The following is a 19337-nucleotide window of genomic DNA, read 5'->3' as shown; positions in this document are numbered from 1 at the left end:
GGCTGGTGGCAATTTCGGAGATGTGTGGAGCTGATAAAAGTCACAGCTCCTCCCCTCAGATAGACATGTCATCTGAAACAGCGGGGAAGACAGCAGGTTAGGCGAGGCCGATTAATGTCGGCATCACACGGGGATAGTGACACAAAGCCTTTGACTACACTGTACTCTCAATGGGGGAAGATGCTTCATGCGCTCTGTACAGAATTGCCTCAGTTCACCTGCAACTGCCCAGCTGTTTCTACAAGGTTCTTTCTTCTGGTAAAATAAGCCTGCATCAGATCTTGCTTTGAAGTTGTAGGAGCTCTTAGACTAAATCACACTAACTCTCTCTCTCACACACACAAACACACGCGCGCAAACACAAACACACAAAAGAAAACATTTGGACACACGTTTCGTGCTGCGGTTATGATCTTTCCTGAGGGTTCACACAGAGTAGATTAAAGTCACACACCTTGCACAGAAATTAACACACATCCACACACAACTCATAATCCAAACACACAAGCACCCCCAAACTGCAAAAAGGAAAAGAGCTTGCCCTGCAAGAGAACCCAGCAGCACACATGTGGGTTACTCACATGCTCGGTGGATTCCTCAATATTCCACTGATGGAGAGAAGACACAGGACACAGGGTGGGGAGAGAAATGAGTCAGAAACAACACAACAGCCATGGAAAAAAAGCGCTCGTCTTTTTTTCACCGACAGATGAATGTAGGTGTCAGCAGAGTCGTGTGGTGGAACAAAACAGTGGGATAGAGTGTGATGGAAGAGAAGGAGTAAAAAAAAAGACAAGTTGAGTGGCATACAACAAATTGCGTAACCATAATTGTAATTTTTTTTTTTATTGTTTAAATGCACTGCCTTGTTTTTGGTTTGCCTATGAATCCAACAAAAAGCCCCCCTCTTGCTCAATCAGGAGACTTCTATTCGCTATGATGACTATTACACTTTGGATAAGAACTGTAAACTCTGCACAGTCCGTGAAGCATTTCCTTTTTTCTTACAGAAATTGAGGGAAGGCCTTTTATTCATTATATTTCAATATGTATTCAAAATGTTCTCCTTGCTCACTGTGCCTGGCCAAGTGATTCCTGGGGGAAGTGAAAGCCCATTTCGTGCCGCGGGGCTCCGTCAGTGCCGAGCATGAAATCCTATTACCAGTGCTGCTATGCTAGCCCTGTGACATCAAACCCCATCGATGCAGAACGCCACCGCTGGCGTTTACCAGCAACGTGCTCCACAGTTCAGTTCCTGCAGAGGGGTTCACTGATGGGTGGCCCGGCTGACAAGGGGCAGGAGAGATGACACTGTTGACACTGATGAGGGACAAAGTGGAGAACAGAAAAAGGGGGTGGGAGTGCGGGTGAGGACGGTGGAGTGGGGGAAAAAAATGTTATCATTAGGGTGCACGAGTATTGTCACAGCTGCTTGTACCACAGAGGCGAACACTCAAAGGGGAGAAGCAATTGACGTGGCTGGGACAAAAATCAATATTTAACCACCAAGAATTACTGTGAATGGGCCGGTGCCCCCAAATGTATTACATAATATTAACTCCAGTGGCGTTGTACTTGCTAACACTTGTGTCCATTAACTATACAAACAAGACCAACTTAATGTCATGCCTTGTCAAACACTGAGAAAACACACGAAGAGCTTCTTCATCTGCCCAGCATCAACACTTTGCAGGATCATTTTATTAACATGACCAGAGTTTAACCGGGCAGGAGTCTGCAAAAAATACAAATACTTGGAAGTAAAGCCGGTCCTCCTGATCACCCATCACTCCCTCCTTGCTATTCTAGACTTTCACAAACAAAAGGAGCAAGCCTCACACGCTGCTGATTTATTGTGCGGTGGGGAGACTGTGTTCATCATCCTCTATTGACTGTTGGCATATGAAAAGACAAAAGACCCAACTTTTCCTCCTCCCTGTGGATGGTCTTTATTACCAAGCAGTTAAGTGAAGTATGAGCAAGGCCTCTGTAAGGTCTCAGTTGTGACTGGTTGAGGCACACGGCACATCAAAAACTGCTGCCTCATGCTCCCCAGACATAACGGGGCACTAAAGAGTACCATTAAAGAACAGCTGCTGCTTAACTCCATGAATAACAGTTTGCAATGTTCCTAATTGCTTAATTTGTTTACTGTCAACTTCACTCAGTATGTCAACAGAGCAAGCAACACATTAAGGTTCGCAAGAGTTCCTATCTCATCTTGGGCTTAATTCCTTCCTATCGGAACTGCTTTTGCTTCTTTCTTTCTTTTTTGTTGCTTAAATCCATGGGAGAATTATAAATTATCCTCCATTTATATTTCAAATGCCAACGCAAGCTGAAAACACATCATTGCTGATAAGCGTCGTTTGTGGAAACGGAGCGGTATAATTTGCAGGCGGGTGAATGCAAATGTGATGACATGGGCTGAGATGTGTGGCTATAAAAATGGGAACGAGGGGGGAACGAGTGATGTGGAAGAGAAGGAGCTGTCATGATTGATGGAGTGAAACGGGCTGAGGTGCTTCTTTCTCTTTTTTTCCTCCCCCCGATTCCCATTCAACTCCAATCTGAGGCGGCGAAGGCCGTAGAGGCAGTGAAGCATTGCCTCGCTCACACAAACTACAAAAACGCATGAGTGGTCAAACAAAATGAACGTGGAAAGTAGTGCTGAATAAAGGCAAACTTGTGCAGAAATGTATGAAATCACAGACAGCGGCTAATGGCTTCAAACTCAATCACAGCACTTTCTGCACACTTTTATGGATGTGTATATGAAATACACTGCCACAGAGGTTGCCGCAAGTGCACCGTGATGGAGCAGACCGTGTGGTGTGGGAGCTGCCAACTCAGGTCCAGGCCACTTTTCCAACAGAAGTATTTGCAAAGGGGTCGATAACATCACACTGTTAACATGGCCTCTGGTTTAAATTTAGCAGGGAAATGAGGGCGCTGTGTGGGCTCCTGCTTGAAAAGAAAAGAGGCGCTTAAACCGCCCACGCACAGCCGAGCTCTCCTAGCTCTCCTCCCAGTATTTCAGCTAACCCTGAGAGAGGGTGAAAAGGAGAGGAGCCAGAAACACAGAGACAAAGAGAAGGGGAAAGGTGATAGCCATTTTGACAGGATCTGCAATTCAATCAGTCGGCTTAGAATCGTGATTGAAGGTGAGGCTCAGGTATGATGTGAGAGCCCTGGAAAATTTGGATTTTTCTTTTCCTCTTGGCAAGCTTACTGTGAATCCAATTCAGGTAAAAAGGGTGGATGTGGAACCGATTTCACAACACATTAGGGAAATTCATGAGAGAAACACTATGGGATGTGCCAGGATAGAAGGATATTGCTTTTTTCCCGTTTTATTCATCATCAATTACAGGTGTGCGTATGAGGGATTTGCATGTCTCTAGGATGACTCATGAACTCCTCTCGACCAGCTGGAACACCTACTACAAGGTCGGTCTAACAAGTGATCGTGTTTGCGCATGTTATCTTTGCTAGATTTTTTTTTCTAGTTGTTGTGGTGCGTGAATGGAAAGATGTGTGACAAAGAAGGGATTGTTCTAAAACCAGTTGGGCGAACAAGGATAAGGGACCGTTGGCTGACTGTGTGGTCTTTAATGACGTCTGGGCAGGTCCTTGCAGGTTGGTTACTCAGTGCTGTCTCAGAAAACAATCTGTTGAGATGACTCAATCAAGGGTAACCAACCTGCACGCAAGCCTCTGGTAATTACTCAATCAGCTTTTTAAGCAGCGAGAGTGCAAAAGGAGGTCACGGCAGAAAAGGAAGCAAACCGAAGGGAAGGAGAAGAGGAAAATAATAGAAGGTGTGAGAAGAAATTTAGCCGTCTGCCAGGGAGGGGACAGTCTGTTTGAGAGGTGTCCTGGACACTAGACTGGAACATGAGAGCTATCCTGGGTGCCAAATTACAGTGCGTCTTTGTGTTTATTGTGTGAACATGGCACAAATGAGACATGGCAGGGAGAATTGTTTGCATAACAAGTAGGGTCATGTTTAGTTCAGTTTTTCCACAATGCAAAACAAAATCACGCCGAACATGTCGACGTGGAGAAAACACTTACAGGAAGACAAGCAGCCACCATGTTTTCTCCCTTTCCAGATCAAGCGATGCTGTCCTGTCTGTCAAGCACTCTTGTAGACAGTCTGATAACAATGAACTGTCAGTAGCAGCTGCCAAACACTACTGCTGTAAAATAAAGGCTGACTGTGCTCGGGAGTCAAGGCAGTTCTCTTCGTCCAGGTGAAGACATCGACGGGCTGTACTGCATCAGTCAATCACTTGCTGTGGAGACTTGTGTGAGTTTGACAGCCACATATAAATGATTTAAGATGTTTTTCTGTTTTTTGTTTTTTTTTTTAAATCACAGAATATGTCATTACACAACTGGAATCCACAAGCTCCTACTTATCATCTCTTGGGATGTAACACACTGATTCATCACATTGTGACTTTAACAGTGTTTCCACTTGTGTAATGATGAGACACAGGACAGCAAACGAGGGTTAATAACTCTTCTGAAAGGGCAAGGCAGTTTGCACTGCTTGGGAACTGAACCAGCAACTTGTTGGTCTGCCACAGCTGCCATTTATCAGCAAACAGAGCTCAGATAATATATATATATATATGTGGGTGGTTTTCTTGTGGCCAGAGAGCACTTTCTTGTTCAAATTAGATGCTTTTGTGGAAGACCACTGAGGGCGGGAGTGAATGCGTGCTCGTGCAAATGTTACTCCCGGCAAACAATCAGAAGGAGGTTCTTAAGCTGGTCTCTCCTCTCTCAAACACAGAGAGAAAAAAAAGCAGTACGAGTGCGGTTTTAAGATATTCATGAATCTCTGAATCCCTCTTAAGGATTACAATCTCTCATCCATCTCATGGCGTTGCACAGCTTTGGGCCATTCCAAGCAGCTTGCATTAATGCGTAAAGGACGGTGTCAGGAAAATAGCTCTAATTTATAAACATGGTAACAAGGCAGTGCATATGTATTACTGCTAAAACCGCAAAGAGAGGTGCATTGATTCCACTAAGCCACGTCCTGATGTAACACATAAAATATTTAATAGCTATTACTGCAGAATTAAAGTGGATCTTATTAGGACAGCTAATCTAAAGCTGTAGGAGCAGGGTACCAATTTAGAGTCAAATGTCACATGTGGAGATAGATAACAAAAAAGAAAAGAGGGGAGGATGGAAACTCCAGTTGACAAGATAGAAAATTCCATGTGTGTCACCCAGTATGGGGGAAATGAAGTGTGAACTCAGACAATGGAAGAGAATAGGGAGGCAGTGGGGAATGAAAATAATGGTAAATGAGCATAAAACAGATATAGACAGTGAGGAAGAAGAGCAGAAAGACCAGGCAAGAGTAAAACATCATGCAGTACCTGGGCCTCTGGCAAAAAAACATCCATGATGTTAGGCTGGCCTCGCGGTTCTCCGTTTTCGAGCCGGGAGAAGACGACCTGGTAGCCTCGGATTTGGCCGTGCTGCTTCCCCTGCAGGGGTGGCTTCCAGGTGACTCGGATAGCTGTGGAATTTATGGCCTCAACCTCCACTTTCCTCGGGGGTGCTCCCGGCACTGAAAATCAGACAAGGACGAAGGGCAGATTAAAAGAGTAAGACAGAAACACAGACAGATGGAGGGACAGTGGAAAGGATGACATGTTGGTCAGTCACAGGAGCTCGTTCAGTGAGAGACTGAGATTACCGAAAAGCACCACTGAACGACACAGGAAATCATTCCTGCCTGTGGCCATCTCCCTGTACAATGCATCCACTTAACACACTGTTTGCTGTTACAACTACACATGTTTCTTTTCCAAATATTTATTTATAAGTGACTTATGTATGTATGTATGTATATATATGTATATATTGCACTATTCTTAGTTAGCGTATTGTCTGTCTTGTCTTAATGTTGGTTTAAAATGGAGCACTGTAACAAAAAATAATTTCCCCCAGGGATCAATAAAGTATTCTGATTCTGATTCTGAAGAGAGCAAAGAGAAAGAGACGAGGTCGTGACTTATCTTATTTTACTTCGTTTTGTAATGACAATCCAAAACAAATTCTGGGGTGCTGTGTATAATGAAGTGATACATGTACTGACCATGAATTAATAATTTCTAGTCACTTTAGACCTTCTAAGACTACTGCGTCCCAAAAACATCCCTTGTGGGACAGCATGTGGTCTAGCAATGTCTGTAATGCTCTTAATTCCAGAATGAAATAAGCTGTGTTGCAGCAAACTTCAAACACATTAATTATAGTCGACACTCTCTTAGGAGAAGCCGCCCTCTATCACACTGCAAACAAAACGAGTGAGAAAAAGGGGAAAGAGAGACAGAGTGAAAAAGCGGGAGATTTGGTCCACTTTCATTCCTCAGAACAGTAAAAGAAGACAAGAAGCCAGTGAAACCAGAGTGGTGGAGAACTGAGGCCTGGGAGTGATCAGTCTTAACCCACAAAAGGTGCAAAGGCCATAGACAACAAGCTGGGAAGAGGAGGAAACAAAGAAAAGGTGACCCCTGCTGTCACGACCACCACCTCATTATCTCAAAATTCATCAGCAGGACGAAGGAAATTGTGGTGTAACATCTGAAGAGGGTGAAAGACAATCGTCAAAGGCTGCCGCAAGCAACAGAGAGGAAAACAGTTTGAGAGCACTCTGCTTCAAGGGAAGTATCAACCTACCATCCTCTTTGGTTCTCATCCTCACTGGGGCACTCTCAGGACCTGGGCCCACATCAGTGTGTGCCCTCACCCACACTTGATACTCAGTCCACTTCTCCAGGCCCTCCAGCACATGGCTGGTAGCGTCTGCACCGATCCCAGTGACCTCGTGCTTGTCCGTGTCCTCTCCAGCCAGGGCCTGGTAGCTGACTGTGTAACGCACTATGGCACCATGGCGGCTAGCGGCAGGTGGTGCCACCCAACTCACCTTGAGGCTGGTGGAGCTCAGGCTGACCAGTTGTACGTCCTGAGGAGGGGCGGACGGGGCTGTAGGGGGAGGGGAGCAAAACCACACGAAGGAAGGGCACGGATCAAGCAAACAAAAAATAAAGTACAGCACAAGCAAAAAAAATAAGGGAAAATCTATGGAAGCTTTTTGTATAACAGTCAATATCAAAATTTGAAATGTCATATTCAGAATCACAAGATATTTTTTATATTTCAAATTTGTCATTATAGTGATTTGGCACTCTATACAGAAAACTGAACTCAAAATCGTCTATGTTCATGTTAAAGTACTAATGTACACACTTATGTATTTGCCCTGCAATTAAACAAGCTAGTTTAATGTAAGAATGTAAAAAGTATAACAGGATTTGCACACCACACATTTGTATAAATTGTAACCAAACTGCTGTTTTTCCAAAGTAGTAAAGGCTCATTTAGAGTCCCTTTGTGCATGGGAAATATATTTATCAATATATCATTACACGTCTGAATATGAAATTTAAATTTTTTAAATTGTGACTACAAAAAGCTTCCATACTGCACAGGATGCTGCCTCCAGACTGAGAGATTGGATGCAAAAACACATTAGCGGACCGTTGCTGAAGCTGTGTTTGGCACTGCATTTATGCAAGAGGCCATGAGAGTGCAGGGTGAGGTGAACAGAATATAAAGTACACCAAAATTCTACAGGGCAACGTTTTTATAAAACCGTAATTTGTCCCTTACTGCCCTCTGTGTCCCCTCTTGCAGGAAACAGAGGGAGAAACAAACTGCCACAGATTTGTAAGTGGTAAACAAGTGCCTGATAGTGTTGACTGGTGTTTGCACATTCATGCAGAAGCTCTGGGCCTGATTGCAGCACTTGGCTGTAGCTGAGCTACACTACATATTTAGTTATAGATAAAGCTATAATTTTATAATCAATAACCGTTAGAAACATTACAGGCACTGTCCACGTCTGGTTCATACTCACTGCCAAGAAAAGCTGATTTTTTTTATTTCTATCAGATGGGATAAATTCCACTCCTCGCTAGAATCACAGCAGGAACGTACCAGTCCACCTCACCCTGTAATGCCTTATAATGTAATGGGAAAATGGAGTCTGATAACATTCCTCAAATAAATAGTTATTGCATAAAATTTAATTATGAACAACAGCTTCAGCTTAAATACAAAAAACTCTCAGGTCAGGAGGTAAAAATAGAAAACTAATGACATACAAAATGAAGAACAAAAAGGGAAACTGAAAAGAAATGATTGCATTCAGACACTTCATGCAACTAGCTAAATCTAGAATTTCTTTATTCTGCGAAAAACAACCTTCAAATCAAAAGAGAATAAAATGAACCATGAAAATTCAAAGCAAGATGTTTCCGTAAATGCATGCCTGTGAAATGTATTCTTTAATAAGCAGAGAAATGAACAGTGAGCTCAAATATTATTCCAATAAACTAATGCCCGAATATAAAACTCCACCTTTACAAAACAGCACTTGACAAAAGAGGAGTGAGTCTCACCAGGTGGCCCCTGATCCACCAGAGAGTAGACAGAAAACCACGAAAACTTGACAACACCACATGTATTAAAAAATTAAAAAGCTACACACTGAATCAAAACAGTGCTGACGATTCTCAGAAGAGATTGCAGTGGTAAAATTGGACGGGGCAAGGACACCACCACAAGAAAATGCCTCAGAGTGAAAAAAAAAAAAACAGGGAACCAAAGAATGGACTTAAGAAGGAGATGCAATTATTGAAGTGACAGAGCCCAAAACCCCGTCTCTATGACATTATTACGACCCCGTTTCTGTCAAATGTGAGAAAAATAGAGACACATGAAATGTTGAAACTGGTTCCTTGTTACTTTGGCTCTGTATGCCACCACAACAGAAATGGATGACGTCACATCCATTTTTATACAGCGAGCTCTTCCTCCATGAGCTGATTTTTAGTATTATTAATGCATCTTAGTGTTTGATGTGTTGAACCCACTGCAGTGTTCCTACCACCTTTTTTACTAGTAGAGCAATGCACAGCAAAAATATTTAAAAACAAAAACATGAATAGAGCTCAATACTGTTCATTTCTCTGAGTCTTCAAAAAAATGATACTAAATATTTAAATGGAGCACTAGAAAATGTCACACTTTCCCACCGCCTGCTTGCCTCAGAACCTTCCCAAAGCTGTTGCTTATTTCATGCACACGATCCTACCAGCGCCTGAAATCCAAATTATTTCCGCCAAATTCTGTGTCTACTGACAGCAGAAGGCACAAGGACCATCAGCACTCATGGTCTCTGCTTACAGTCATGTGCAGCTGACAGAGGTTAGGTTTTCATTTATTTTCTCTGTTCTATGGGAGAAATTTAACTGCATATAGTACATATACTGCAACGTCACAGGGGTCCTGTGACAGGAGTATTACTGTTCATCTGATTTTTAATTTTTTTTTACATTTTTCTTGAAATTTTTGATGATCTGTGTCTGTTTGTATGTATAACGTACAGAAAATCTAAATCTGATTCTTACTTCATTGTCCCACTTTCCCCTCCTGCTGCAGCACTGCTTGACAGGCAGGTTTATGTGGCAGATACGAGTAAACGTTAGTGTTTGACACCTGATAATTGTTCATTTACACCAGTGTTCACATTCACTATTTATGTTAATTTTTTGATCAGCCTTAATCTTGAACCTTTGATCATTTTCCATCGTTAAACGTATCAGCCTTATATCCACTCTGTAAGCTGGCGTCGGTACTGCGCTAAAGAGCTTTTGTGAAGGAACAAACTCGTGATGTAACACCTTTGTAAAACTCTGTGCCTTTTGTTCCAAATCCAGCAGAGTGATAAATCTCCTCTCTAGTCGTCTGTAGCGCATCAGTCAGTTTTAGGAGTCACTTTCTCAGGAGTTAAACTTTTATTCACATAATCGCTACAATTAAAAGTTAAAAGTGACATTTTTTCTGTTCTCAGTTTTATGTGTGAGGCACACACGCACTGTGGGACAAGCACCGTGCCACATCAGCACAAAAATGAAATAAATAAATAAGAAAGAATCAGTCAGCTGGCAGAGAGTGACATTTTGAGTGCTGGCACTGTAAAAGCACATAATGATATGAGACAAAACAACAGCACAGCTCGCAAATGTGGGAACCAGACACATTAAACGTACCTTTGACACAGGGCCTGCCCTCAGATAGATGGACATGAGGGTTAGTGTTGGTGACAGAGGGGAGGTGGTGGAAGCATGAAGCTGACCGGGATAGCTGCACTGTCAGCATTTTATGTGGCGCTGAAATTGACTTGACATTCAAGTTGCCCACGCTCTTTGATTTAAGCGCTATAAAACTCTACTTTTGTCTCACTCGCTCAGTCACTCGCTCACACTGAACAGAACAACCTAAACCTGCAGCAGCCGGCTGAGGGTGGCTCTGAAATCACTGGTTAGTGAATAAAAAGTGGGAAGAAAGAGGACAGGGACAGCTTCAAGACAGACGAATGTGTACTTACTGGACTGGGCAGTGCGGGCCTCGATGGGCTGGGTGTAGACACCCAAACCCATTTCAGAACGGGCGGCCAGGGAGAAATAGTACAAAGTGTCTGGCTTTAAGTTCTCTACAGCATAGGAGCCTGCAGGGTTGAAGGTCACGTGAATCTGGAGGGTGTAACAGCGGAAGGAAAAATGTCAGAAGAACTCATCAGAAGCAAAGACATTCACACAAACCTACTCACGGATTGAGCTGTTTTCCTTTAACAAACTGGAGTTACTCTGCCACTGAAGAGCACAAGTTGCTGTCTCTTATTGATACATGCGTTCATATTTGAGAATACGGTCAAATTTGAGAGCCATGTGATTCAAAAACAATTTGCCCTCAACTGGTCCAGTTGAATGAAAGGACAAAAAAGAAACTCTACATCATCAACGGCAACATTCATATATCTGCAGACTCCCTACAGATATAAGAAAAGACTGACAGATAGATGCACGCATAGATTTTTATTCTAACCTTATTGTCTGAGCCAGCTTCCCAGTACTGCAGCTCATACTTGGTGATGGGGTCCTGTACGGGCCACAGCCACGTCAATACAATGCGCGTGTCCAGCTCAGCTTCAGCCTCAAAGCTGGATGGCTGGGCAGGGACTGGTAAAGAGTAGGTGAGAGGGCGAATGTTAAAGAACAAAAAGAATCAAAGAGAGGATGTTACTAAAGCTCCTGCAAAGATCACCTCCATAACTTTTACTGCGTGGCAGATGAACCTGTGCACAAATCACCTAAAGAGCAGTTTCCCAGACACTCAGTATGCATAATGAACACAAAAGCAAGAAAAACTACAGAGCTTCAACTCATTGTATATGCTTAATCACACCTTTAACCTTGTATGTGCATGAATAGAGATGTTAAAAACACTGAAATCCAGACACAGTGGTTGGTTGCTCACCTCCCTGCTGGGTCTTGACTTGCAGGATGTCAGATGGTGGCCCATCACCAACAGAGGTGAAACCCAGCACTCTGAGGCTATAGGTGATATCGGGAGTCAGTCCTGAGATGGTAGTTAGGCTGCTATCGTCTGTGTTGTGTTTATGCCAGGCGCTGAGTGGCGCTGTCATGTCAGAGCTGTAGTAGACTCTGTAGCCCCTGATTTGCCCATTGGGTTCCTCGGGTGGCTCCCATTGAACTAACATTGTGCTGGCGCTCAACATCCGCGCTTGGACGTGTAGAGGCGGTGAGGAGGGGGCCTGTTCACCTGTGCGTGTCTCCACAAGGTCGCTGGGAGGCCCGTGGCCAATGTTATTAACAGCCATGACACGAAACTCATATTCAGAGTACGGACTAAGCCCGCCGATGCTGTAACGGTTGGTAGCCACACCTTCAACTTCCTGGAAGCCATTGTCGGAGGATTTGGCTCTGTACTGGATCATGTAGTAGGACACAGGTTCTGGGTTTCCAGACTCCCATAAGAGAGTCACACTGGTAGCTGTGGTTTCAGTCACCCTGAGCGAGGTGGGGGGTTTTGGTAAGGCTGAGGAGGGAGAAGCAAAATATTAGCTTTAAAGAACTGAAATGAATTACTTAAAAAAACAAAACAATTCTTGTTACCTTGTGGGGAAAATACATGGTGCAGTGCTACATTAGGTAACTCCTAGAAAATAGCTGTGTTTCGTGGCCTAATTTTTATAACAGTCACCACCAATATTCCCCAAAATAAAGGAAATAGACTGAAGTCATTTAGTCCAGCCTGTCCATCTCTCAAAACACAAGCAAACTGTTCTGTGGTGACAAATGCAAACAAAACAAATGGTCTGCATCATAGCTTCCTTAAAGGAGTTGGCCTGGATTGCCGCGGTCCCTCTAATGACTGTGGCATTTTGTGTATTGACCAGTAGACTGGAAAGTAAATCAATGCAGACAAAAACTGATAAGGCTGCAACAAGTAAACAACACAGTCACAATGTTGTAAACACAAAGACGGTTGGGGGCGCATTCATGTCGACAGATAGATACCGAAAAAGGACAGGAAAAAAGTCTGCTTCGAACTAAAGGAAAGAAGCAAAAGTGAAAATGGCCGACCTTCGGGTTGAACTGTAGACGGATGAAGTGCTTTGACGGGGGTGAGTGATGGAATGAAAAGACACAAAGTGAAGAGGAAGACAACAGAGTGAAACAGAAAGGTGTTTCAGTTGACACAGCAGAGGTTAGAAACATGAAACAGAGATCCAACGTAATGCACCAGGGAGAGAAACTCGCTTTTAAAACGTACTTAATATTTTTTTTACTGTTTGTACACACTCAAAGTAACAAAGTGTGGAGTCTTTGAATACTTATTTGATCATTTTAGACTCAAGCTTAGCATCCCGGTTATTATAACAGTGTGATACTGTCAATTTCATCTCATTACCCCACCCCACTTCTACACAGGGGATGCTAGATATGCTCCAGTGCCTTTGTAAAAGTCTTCATTAAGTGACCTGAATTGATTAGCATTCCTCCTAGACACACAAATATACACAAATAGAGCAACATAAGGACACTTTGGTGAAAGAAAAGTTGTGCATTGTGCAAAGTTGCGCTGCATTTTTACAAAAAATGACCTGAGAATGCAGAGAGAAACATAGATTATTGTATTGGCTTCAGTGCTGCAAAAAACAAGACTAAAAGCCATCAACTTTTATTTCTCAGTATCAACAAAGGGTCCTCGACAAATAAACCTTGGATTGAGCACATTCAGAGGCATGTAGATGTGGCTTATTAAGTGCCATGCAACCTCAGAAATAAACGGGCACTAACTGGTCTGAAAACAGCGCTCACCTTTGACAGTAACCTGAGCAGTGGCTTCAATCATGCCCAGAGAAGAAATGGCCACGCATGTGTAGTTAGTCGATTTGCGAATGTTAGTGACCTCCAGCACATTGCGTCCCAGTGGCATGTCTTCTTCCTTGGTTAACTCCTCGTCAGGCGTGGTCCACTTGACGTAGGGCATCGGTGAGCCCACTGCCACGCACGTCAGGTTGACGCTGCCGCCCGGCATCACTTCCTGATTGGTGGGTGGAATTGAGAATCTGGGTGGGACTCTTCGCACTATGGCAATGGAGAGAAGAAGAAAGCGACAGGAGTCAATAGGTAGGAGATGTAAGGTGAGTATTATTCTTTTTGTTAGTGAGAATGATCGTGCTCTATACAACACCACAAGGCTAAAAGCTAACTGAGAAAAGCTAACAGAATGCAGGGTGATCGCTTTTGTCCAAATGTGCAGGCGAGCACAATGGGAATAATAGGACTGTCACAAAATGCCTCTGGAAATTCAGAGGAAATCTTTGAGGGGGTGTTTTATCCTCTTGCCTACAAAAGGGAATATAATCAAAATAGCCCAGTTTTTGCTGGAGACTGTGTCTGGCCCTCTTTTGTTAGAGTGTCAAGCAGTGGCGAGAGTTGCATCATTGAGAAACCCTGTGGAGATGCTATTGTTTGATTTCTCCTCTCGCTGCCTCTCCGGCTCCTTATGCTCAGCCCGTCTTTCTCTCGCTCTCTCTCGCTCCCTCTCTTTGTGCGGTTCTGATATGCAGATAGGCTGACATTAAAAAGGGGTTCCCATGGAGACAAGAAGGGCCCGTTGACGTCGCTAGGGACAAGGCAAACACCAGTGCAGAGGCGCCATGCAATACTGAAAAGCTAGCCTAGAATAAACAGGCAACCAGGATTTACATATGACTTGTTTTCTATTTAAATGAAGATGCGCGAGAATGCATCCCATTTTAAACATTTTAGATCTTTTTTTGGTAACTTTTGGCAACTACAACAAAGTTTTTCACTTCACATGAATGCCTGACAGCGCTACGTGAGCATCCATCAGTGTCAGACCTGTTACATTTATGACATGCAAGAATATCAATATAGTGCGTGCTAAGAGTAAGAGGAGGGAGAGCTCTGACTTCTTTAACCTTCAATACAGCTTGGCCAAATATTTAGCTCACCGCAACGGATGCATTATTACTGTCCCATTACAGCTGGATGTATGTTTTTAAAGACAACAGCATGAAACTATCCCTGCAGAATTCATACTGCATGTTTCCCCCTAATACACTAAAATATCGCTGTCTCTCTCTGGAAAAAAAAAAGCCCTTGACTGTAATTGCTCTTTTGCACCGGTCTACATGAAAATGGATTTTCAAATATGAGTCTCCCTCCACCTCCACCTCCTCCACCCCCACCCCTTCCTCCCCGATCTAATTTGAACCGGAACGTCGTTACAGCCATGCTTGTTATTCCCCTCATTATGTGGTGAAATGGAAAAACACAAAAGCACCTTTTGAGATTCCAGTCAGGAAAAAAGCTTGTTCTCTGGACTGCACTATAATAAGGGGGACCTGGTTCATATTCATCTGAATTTTCCCATAATAATTGAGGTGCTGTATTTAGACCTTCTGCTGTTTTAATCAACAGAATCGTCTGGGGCTAAACTACTTTGCTCAATACCACAAAAATATTAATATTCCTGGTCTGAGGCACAAATAGAAAAGAAACCACGGATGTGTTTTCCTGATAACACCGGGAAGACTAAAGAGGTCGTTTAAGCTTCAGCACAATTTACAATCAAATATTAGATGACAGTTTAATATTCGTAAAGTTAGCGAAGGATATCGGACAACTTTACAGAGTTAATACATTTTTGGAGGAGGAAGAAATTAGCTTAAAAACTTCCACAAATGAGTACATCTGATATCAGGGGATATTGGGAATATGACTGATGACATGCAGAGACTGGACAGGCAGAGTGTTGCCAGGGTGGGAACTGGATGGGTACGACATTCTCAAGCAAAGCAAGCACGGGAGCTGAGGAAAGATATGGAATAGGATAGCGAGTCTGAGTATGCTGGAGGGAAGAGGATAAAGGAGGAACTTTGCACCATTTTCTCACGTTAATGACCGAAGATCTGATTTCCAGCATCGTTAATTTGCAACACCTTTGAGAAAGAAGTGTCAGCATCCCGTTCATGCTGGTGGCCACCTGTGTCTTCCCACACAACTGCAACGCCCTCGAAGTGCAGCAATTTTTTTTCTTCATATGCTTATGAAAAAGAGAAACCTGAGAGGAGCATGCCTAATGTAAAACCATTAAGCTCAAAGTATCTGTTATTCTTTCATCACTCCATAGACTAAACAGTGCTAAGAGCAGTCTGTCAATGGGGTCTGCATATATTGAACACTTAATGTTGTGAATAATTCATGGTGTGCGGTTAAGTTTGGAGAGGTGCTGTGGAACAAAATGACTAGAGGGCAGGTAATTGTTATCGATTCCCCCGAAGCCTCTCTCCTGTTGAGAGCGGTTTTGGAGAGATGGGCTCCGGGACTCTATCAAAACCACAAAATAAGCGCAGTCTCCACTCCTGCCTGCCTGCTTGCTGGATACCTATAAATTTAACTGCCTTGACAAAGTGCCCAAGGATAGCAGAACCTGTTCAGTCAATCAATATCTGGCACACAATGGCACAGATTCACAGCAGGCTCTCTGGGCTTCCTGGCAGCAGCACTGGGCTACCATGATGGCTGATCATCCCCCCTGTCAGCACACTGCCAGCTCATTCTTATATATCCTACAGGTCAGCTCTTTGCACATCAGCGTTTTGCAAATATTGCACGAGGAGAGACCATTTCCAAAATATTACCTGGGTTGTGGACAAAGCGAATATAATCATTCATTGATTTTTACGATTTTTTTCAGCCTGTAAACATGGGACCGAAAGTCATAGTTATAGATATATATAGCACGTTAAGCATATAGGGCTTTCGGCAAGAGTAAACATACTGTATTTCTTGCAGTTAAACATCATTACCTTTTTCCAAACGTGTTCTGGGGAAATGTCTCATTACGCTAACATGTCTGTCAAATCTGTCAGTCTCTGGGTGGAGGATGCCCATGGTAGTAAAACAGACATAATCCCCTGAGAATGGCTTTGTCAGTTCTGATACCCATGTCCCTCAGTGGGAGAGCAGAGGGGTTTCTGCCTAAATACCTGACAAATCCGGTTGCCACCTGAATACCGGAGTAATCCATCACACACCACTGATGGGCCTACAGAGGCGGATGGAAAGGCTGAGGGTTAAAGCAGCTATAGCTTTTAGTGGAAGCATTGGACAGGGACAATATGGGTGTGGAGGGGAGAGTGAATAGCAACGTAACACAACACAACAGACATTTAATAATGAGTTAAGCAAGCTGCTCAGGACTCCTTTGTACGTTTTGGCAAGACTAATCGAAACAAGGTTTTGGGGAGCGGCAAGGGAAGGCATGCAAGAACTATACACAGATACATGCAAACAACTCGACAACACACATTTGGAGTTCAGGGGATTAGGGGGAGCTATTTTTAAACGAGTTTTTTTTTTTTGAGTGTATTCACGGAGGGGTTGGGGTTGCCCTCACCTAAAGCCTGCTTCAAACTAAAGGGAAGGGACAAAAGTGAAAATGACCAACCTTCACGCTGATCTGTATGCGGATGAAGTGATTTGATGAAGGTGAGCGATGGAATGAAAAGACACAAAGTGAAGAGGAAGACAACAGAGTGAAACAGACCAGTGTTTCAGTTGACACAGCGGAGGTTAGGCACATGAAACAGAGATCCAACATAAAGCACCAGGGAGAGAAACTCGCTTTTAAAACTCACTAAATGTTTTTTCTACTGTGTAGAGACCTATTTGACTATTTTAGACTCTAGTTTAGCATCCCAGTCATCATAACAGTGTGATATTGTTAAATTTATCTCATTATCCACCCCTCCTTTACATAAGGGATGCTAGATATGCTCCAGTGCCTTCGTAAAAGTCTTCATAAAGTGACCTGAATTAATTAGTTTGCAAGTTTCCCTCCTTGACACACAAAAATACACATACATAGAGCATCATGAAGATACTTTGGTGAAAGAAAAGACCTGCTGCAGCACTTTATCCTCTGTGACATATTGATATGTCACATGGATATATGAAGGAGTGCCAGCAGACAGAAGCTGACATCCCTCCTCCGTTGTGGGATAAGCGCTTGACAAATGAGCGGTCATGCACAATCACAGCACGCTCTCGATTCTGCCCACGTTGATGGAGTCCTCCTTGGGAGGAGGGTCACACAAAAAAAATAAAAATAGGGAGCACACGCACTCGCACACCTCCAACCACGCACGCAGTCCTAATGGATGAGAAGTGAAAGGACATAAATAGATATGCAGACATGAAGGGGAAAAACAATCCAGGAGCAGACCTCATCCACAAAACCACCTTCTCCTTCAGTCTCACAGTCCCCACCCACACACAAATATGAGGGCATCACTCTCTGTTGGCTGTGAAATGTCAAGACAAGGGTGGTGACGGCAGCATGTTGTGTACCTGCAGACAGGAATCGGATTGGGCGGCGACGATGAGTGGAAAAAGCACAAACACATTTGTAGACAAACCCACAACAAGCACATTTAATGCGAGTCTGACAGCAGAGAGTGTGCGCTTGTGGGAGGGTGTTGGAAGGGTGTTGATAGAGAATAATAGCATTCTTCCTCTTACAGCAGTCCTTTTATATTTCACGTCCGAGCAGCACTAACTTTATTGGCATTTCAAGATTACAAATGATCTCGCGACGCACGGCAGATAAAATTTTGAGAAGGAGCTAAATTTGATCAAGTGACAGATTCCTATTTTCTAATTAACTCACTGAAAAGTCAGAGTGAACACATATCTCAGCACTTAATTTCCATTTATTTACTCATACTAGTGAAGGCTGAGAATAACAATTTTATAGCTTTGTAAAGCGTTTGGCTGACAGCAAACCTCAAAACAGCCAAAATCTCCCCTCATCTCTGAGAATTATATAAACTAGAACAACAGGAAAGGAGGAGAGGCAGGTCAAAGTGCACTCGTCTGAAGTCCCATATGTTTTAAACTCAATCTAGCAGCCCAGTGATAGCATAGCCCCAGGTCTCATCTCCTCGTTCTTGCAGCGGTAACAAAGATGGTGAAAACATGGCTTGAGCCTTTGTTCTCTATCCCAGACGAGCACACTTTTAAAAGGTTACGGTTGGTTTGATTTCTATCTCTCCACTGGTGTGGTGAGGCTGGCGGAAAAAGTTGGTGTTAAGGCCAAAGGGTTGACAGCTACCTGGGTGGTGTTACAGAGTAGCTGGGCCTGGGGGTCTTGCTGGCGCCACAGCACACAACTACTGTAATTACCTCTGAGGGGGGGGAAAAGGCAGCGTCTGCACCTGTGACAGACAAGTCCTGATTAATAGACAAGACTTACATCCCTTCCTCGCCTTTGCTGTTTGGCTGACTACCTCTCCCTGTCAAGCTTTAAGATCTAAACCTTGTGTTCAGTGTTCAGTCTGTAAATTTGATTCCTCTCTTATCCTTGAGGAGAATTTTACCAATTCCTCTGATCCAGCAGGATGTTTCTGCTGCTGTAAAAACCGTTATCTTGGAAAAATCGGTGCTAAATATTAGTAGAGTATATCTGAGTGACAATGAAATTTGTTTAAAAAGGTCATTTCCACTCCCCAAACTGGTTTGATTATGTTTTTTTGGTGTGGATTAGATGGAAAACAGTGGACACTTATTCACTTATTTTATCCCAGTGGATAAAAGGGAGACAGTGGAATCACTCATCCGTAAATGAGCCTCTATGATACACTACTGTGTGCTTTTAACAAAATTATGAAATGAGAGCCAAGCGTGTCTTTTTCTTACCATAACACTTTCACTCACTCCCTCCCTCCCTCCTCCACCAGCTTTTCTGTTCCATGTACATCAGACATGGTGGTGATATCTGCAGGGGCTGACCCGCACTACTCTCTCCCCTATACCAGCCTTTTCCAGTATGGGTGCAAC

The 19337-nt window shown here is 43.4% G+C and overlaps 1 protein-coding gene across 18 annotated transcripts in view; it reads right to left on the bottom strand.

Moving 5' to 3' along the window:
- Positions 1-19337, bottom strand: part of LOC147308127 (receptor-type tyrosine-protein phosphatase F) — a 159181-nt gene that overhangs the window by 42201 nt on the left and 97643 nt on the right. For 8 of the 18 annotated variants that reach the window (XM_086272196.1, XM_086272208.1, XM_086272198.1 and 5 more), the window contains 7 exons: positions 13284-13553; positions 11416-11997; positions 10984-11117; positions 10487-10631; positions 6712-7017; positions 5403-5596; positions 582-608 (listed from right to left, as the gene is read on the bottom strand). In XM_086272196.1, the coding sequence (XP_086128322.1) occupies positions 582-608; positions 5403-5596; positions 6712-7017; positions 10487-10631; positions 10984-11117; positions 11416-11997; positions 13284-13553 (1658 nt within the window). Of the gene's footprint in view, positions 1-581; positions 609-5402; positions 5597-6711; positions 7018-10486; positions 10632-10983; positions 11118-11415; positions 11998-12545; positions 13148-13283; positions 13554-19337 lie in introns of those variants that run through there. The other 10 variants (XM_086272199.1, XM_086272204.1, XM_086272193.1 and 7 more) reach the window with 4 other exon arrangements.

This window comes from Aulonocara sp. 'chitande type north' Nkhata Bay, linkage group LG18 (genome assembly GCF_057382095.1).
Source record: "Aulonocara sp. 'chitande type north' Nkhata Bay isolate Kocher_YH1m ecotype deep benthic linkage group LG18, A_spYH_male_GT1.1, whole genome shotgun sequence".
Classification (NCBI taxonomy): Eukaryota; Metazoa; Chordata; class Actinopteri; order Cichliformes; family Cichlidae; genus Aulonocara; species Aulonocara sp. 'chitande type north' Nkhata Bay.
The sequence above is the reverse complement of the archived record's forward strand: the minus strand, read 5'-3'. Positions and strand labels throughout refer to the sequence as shown.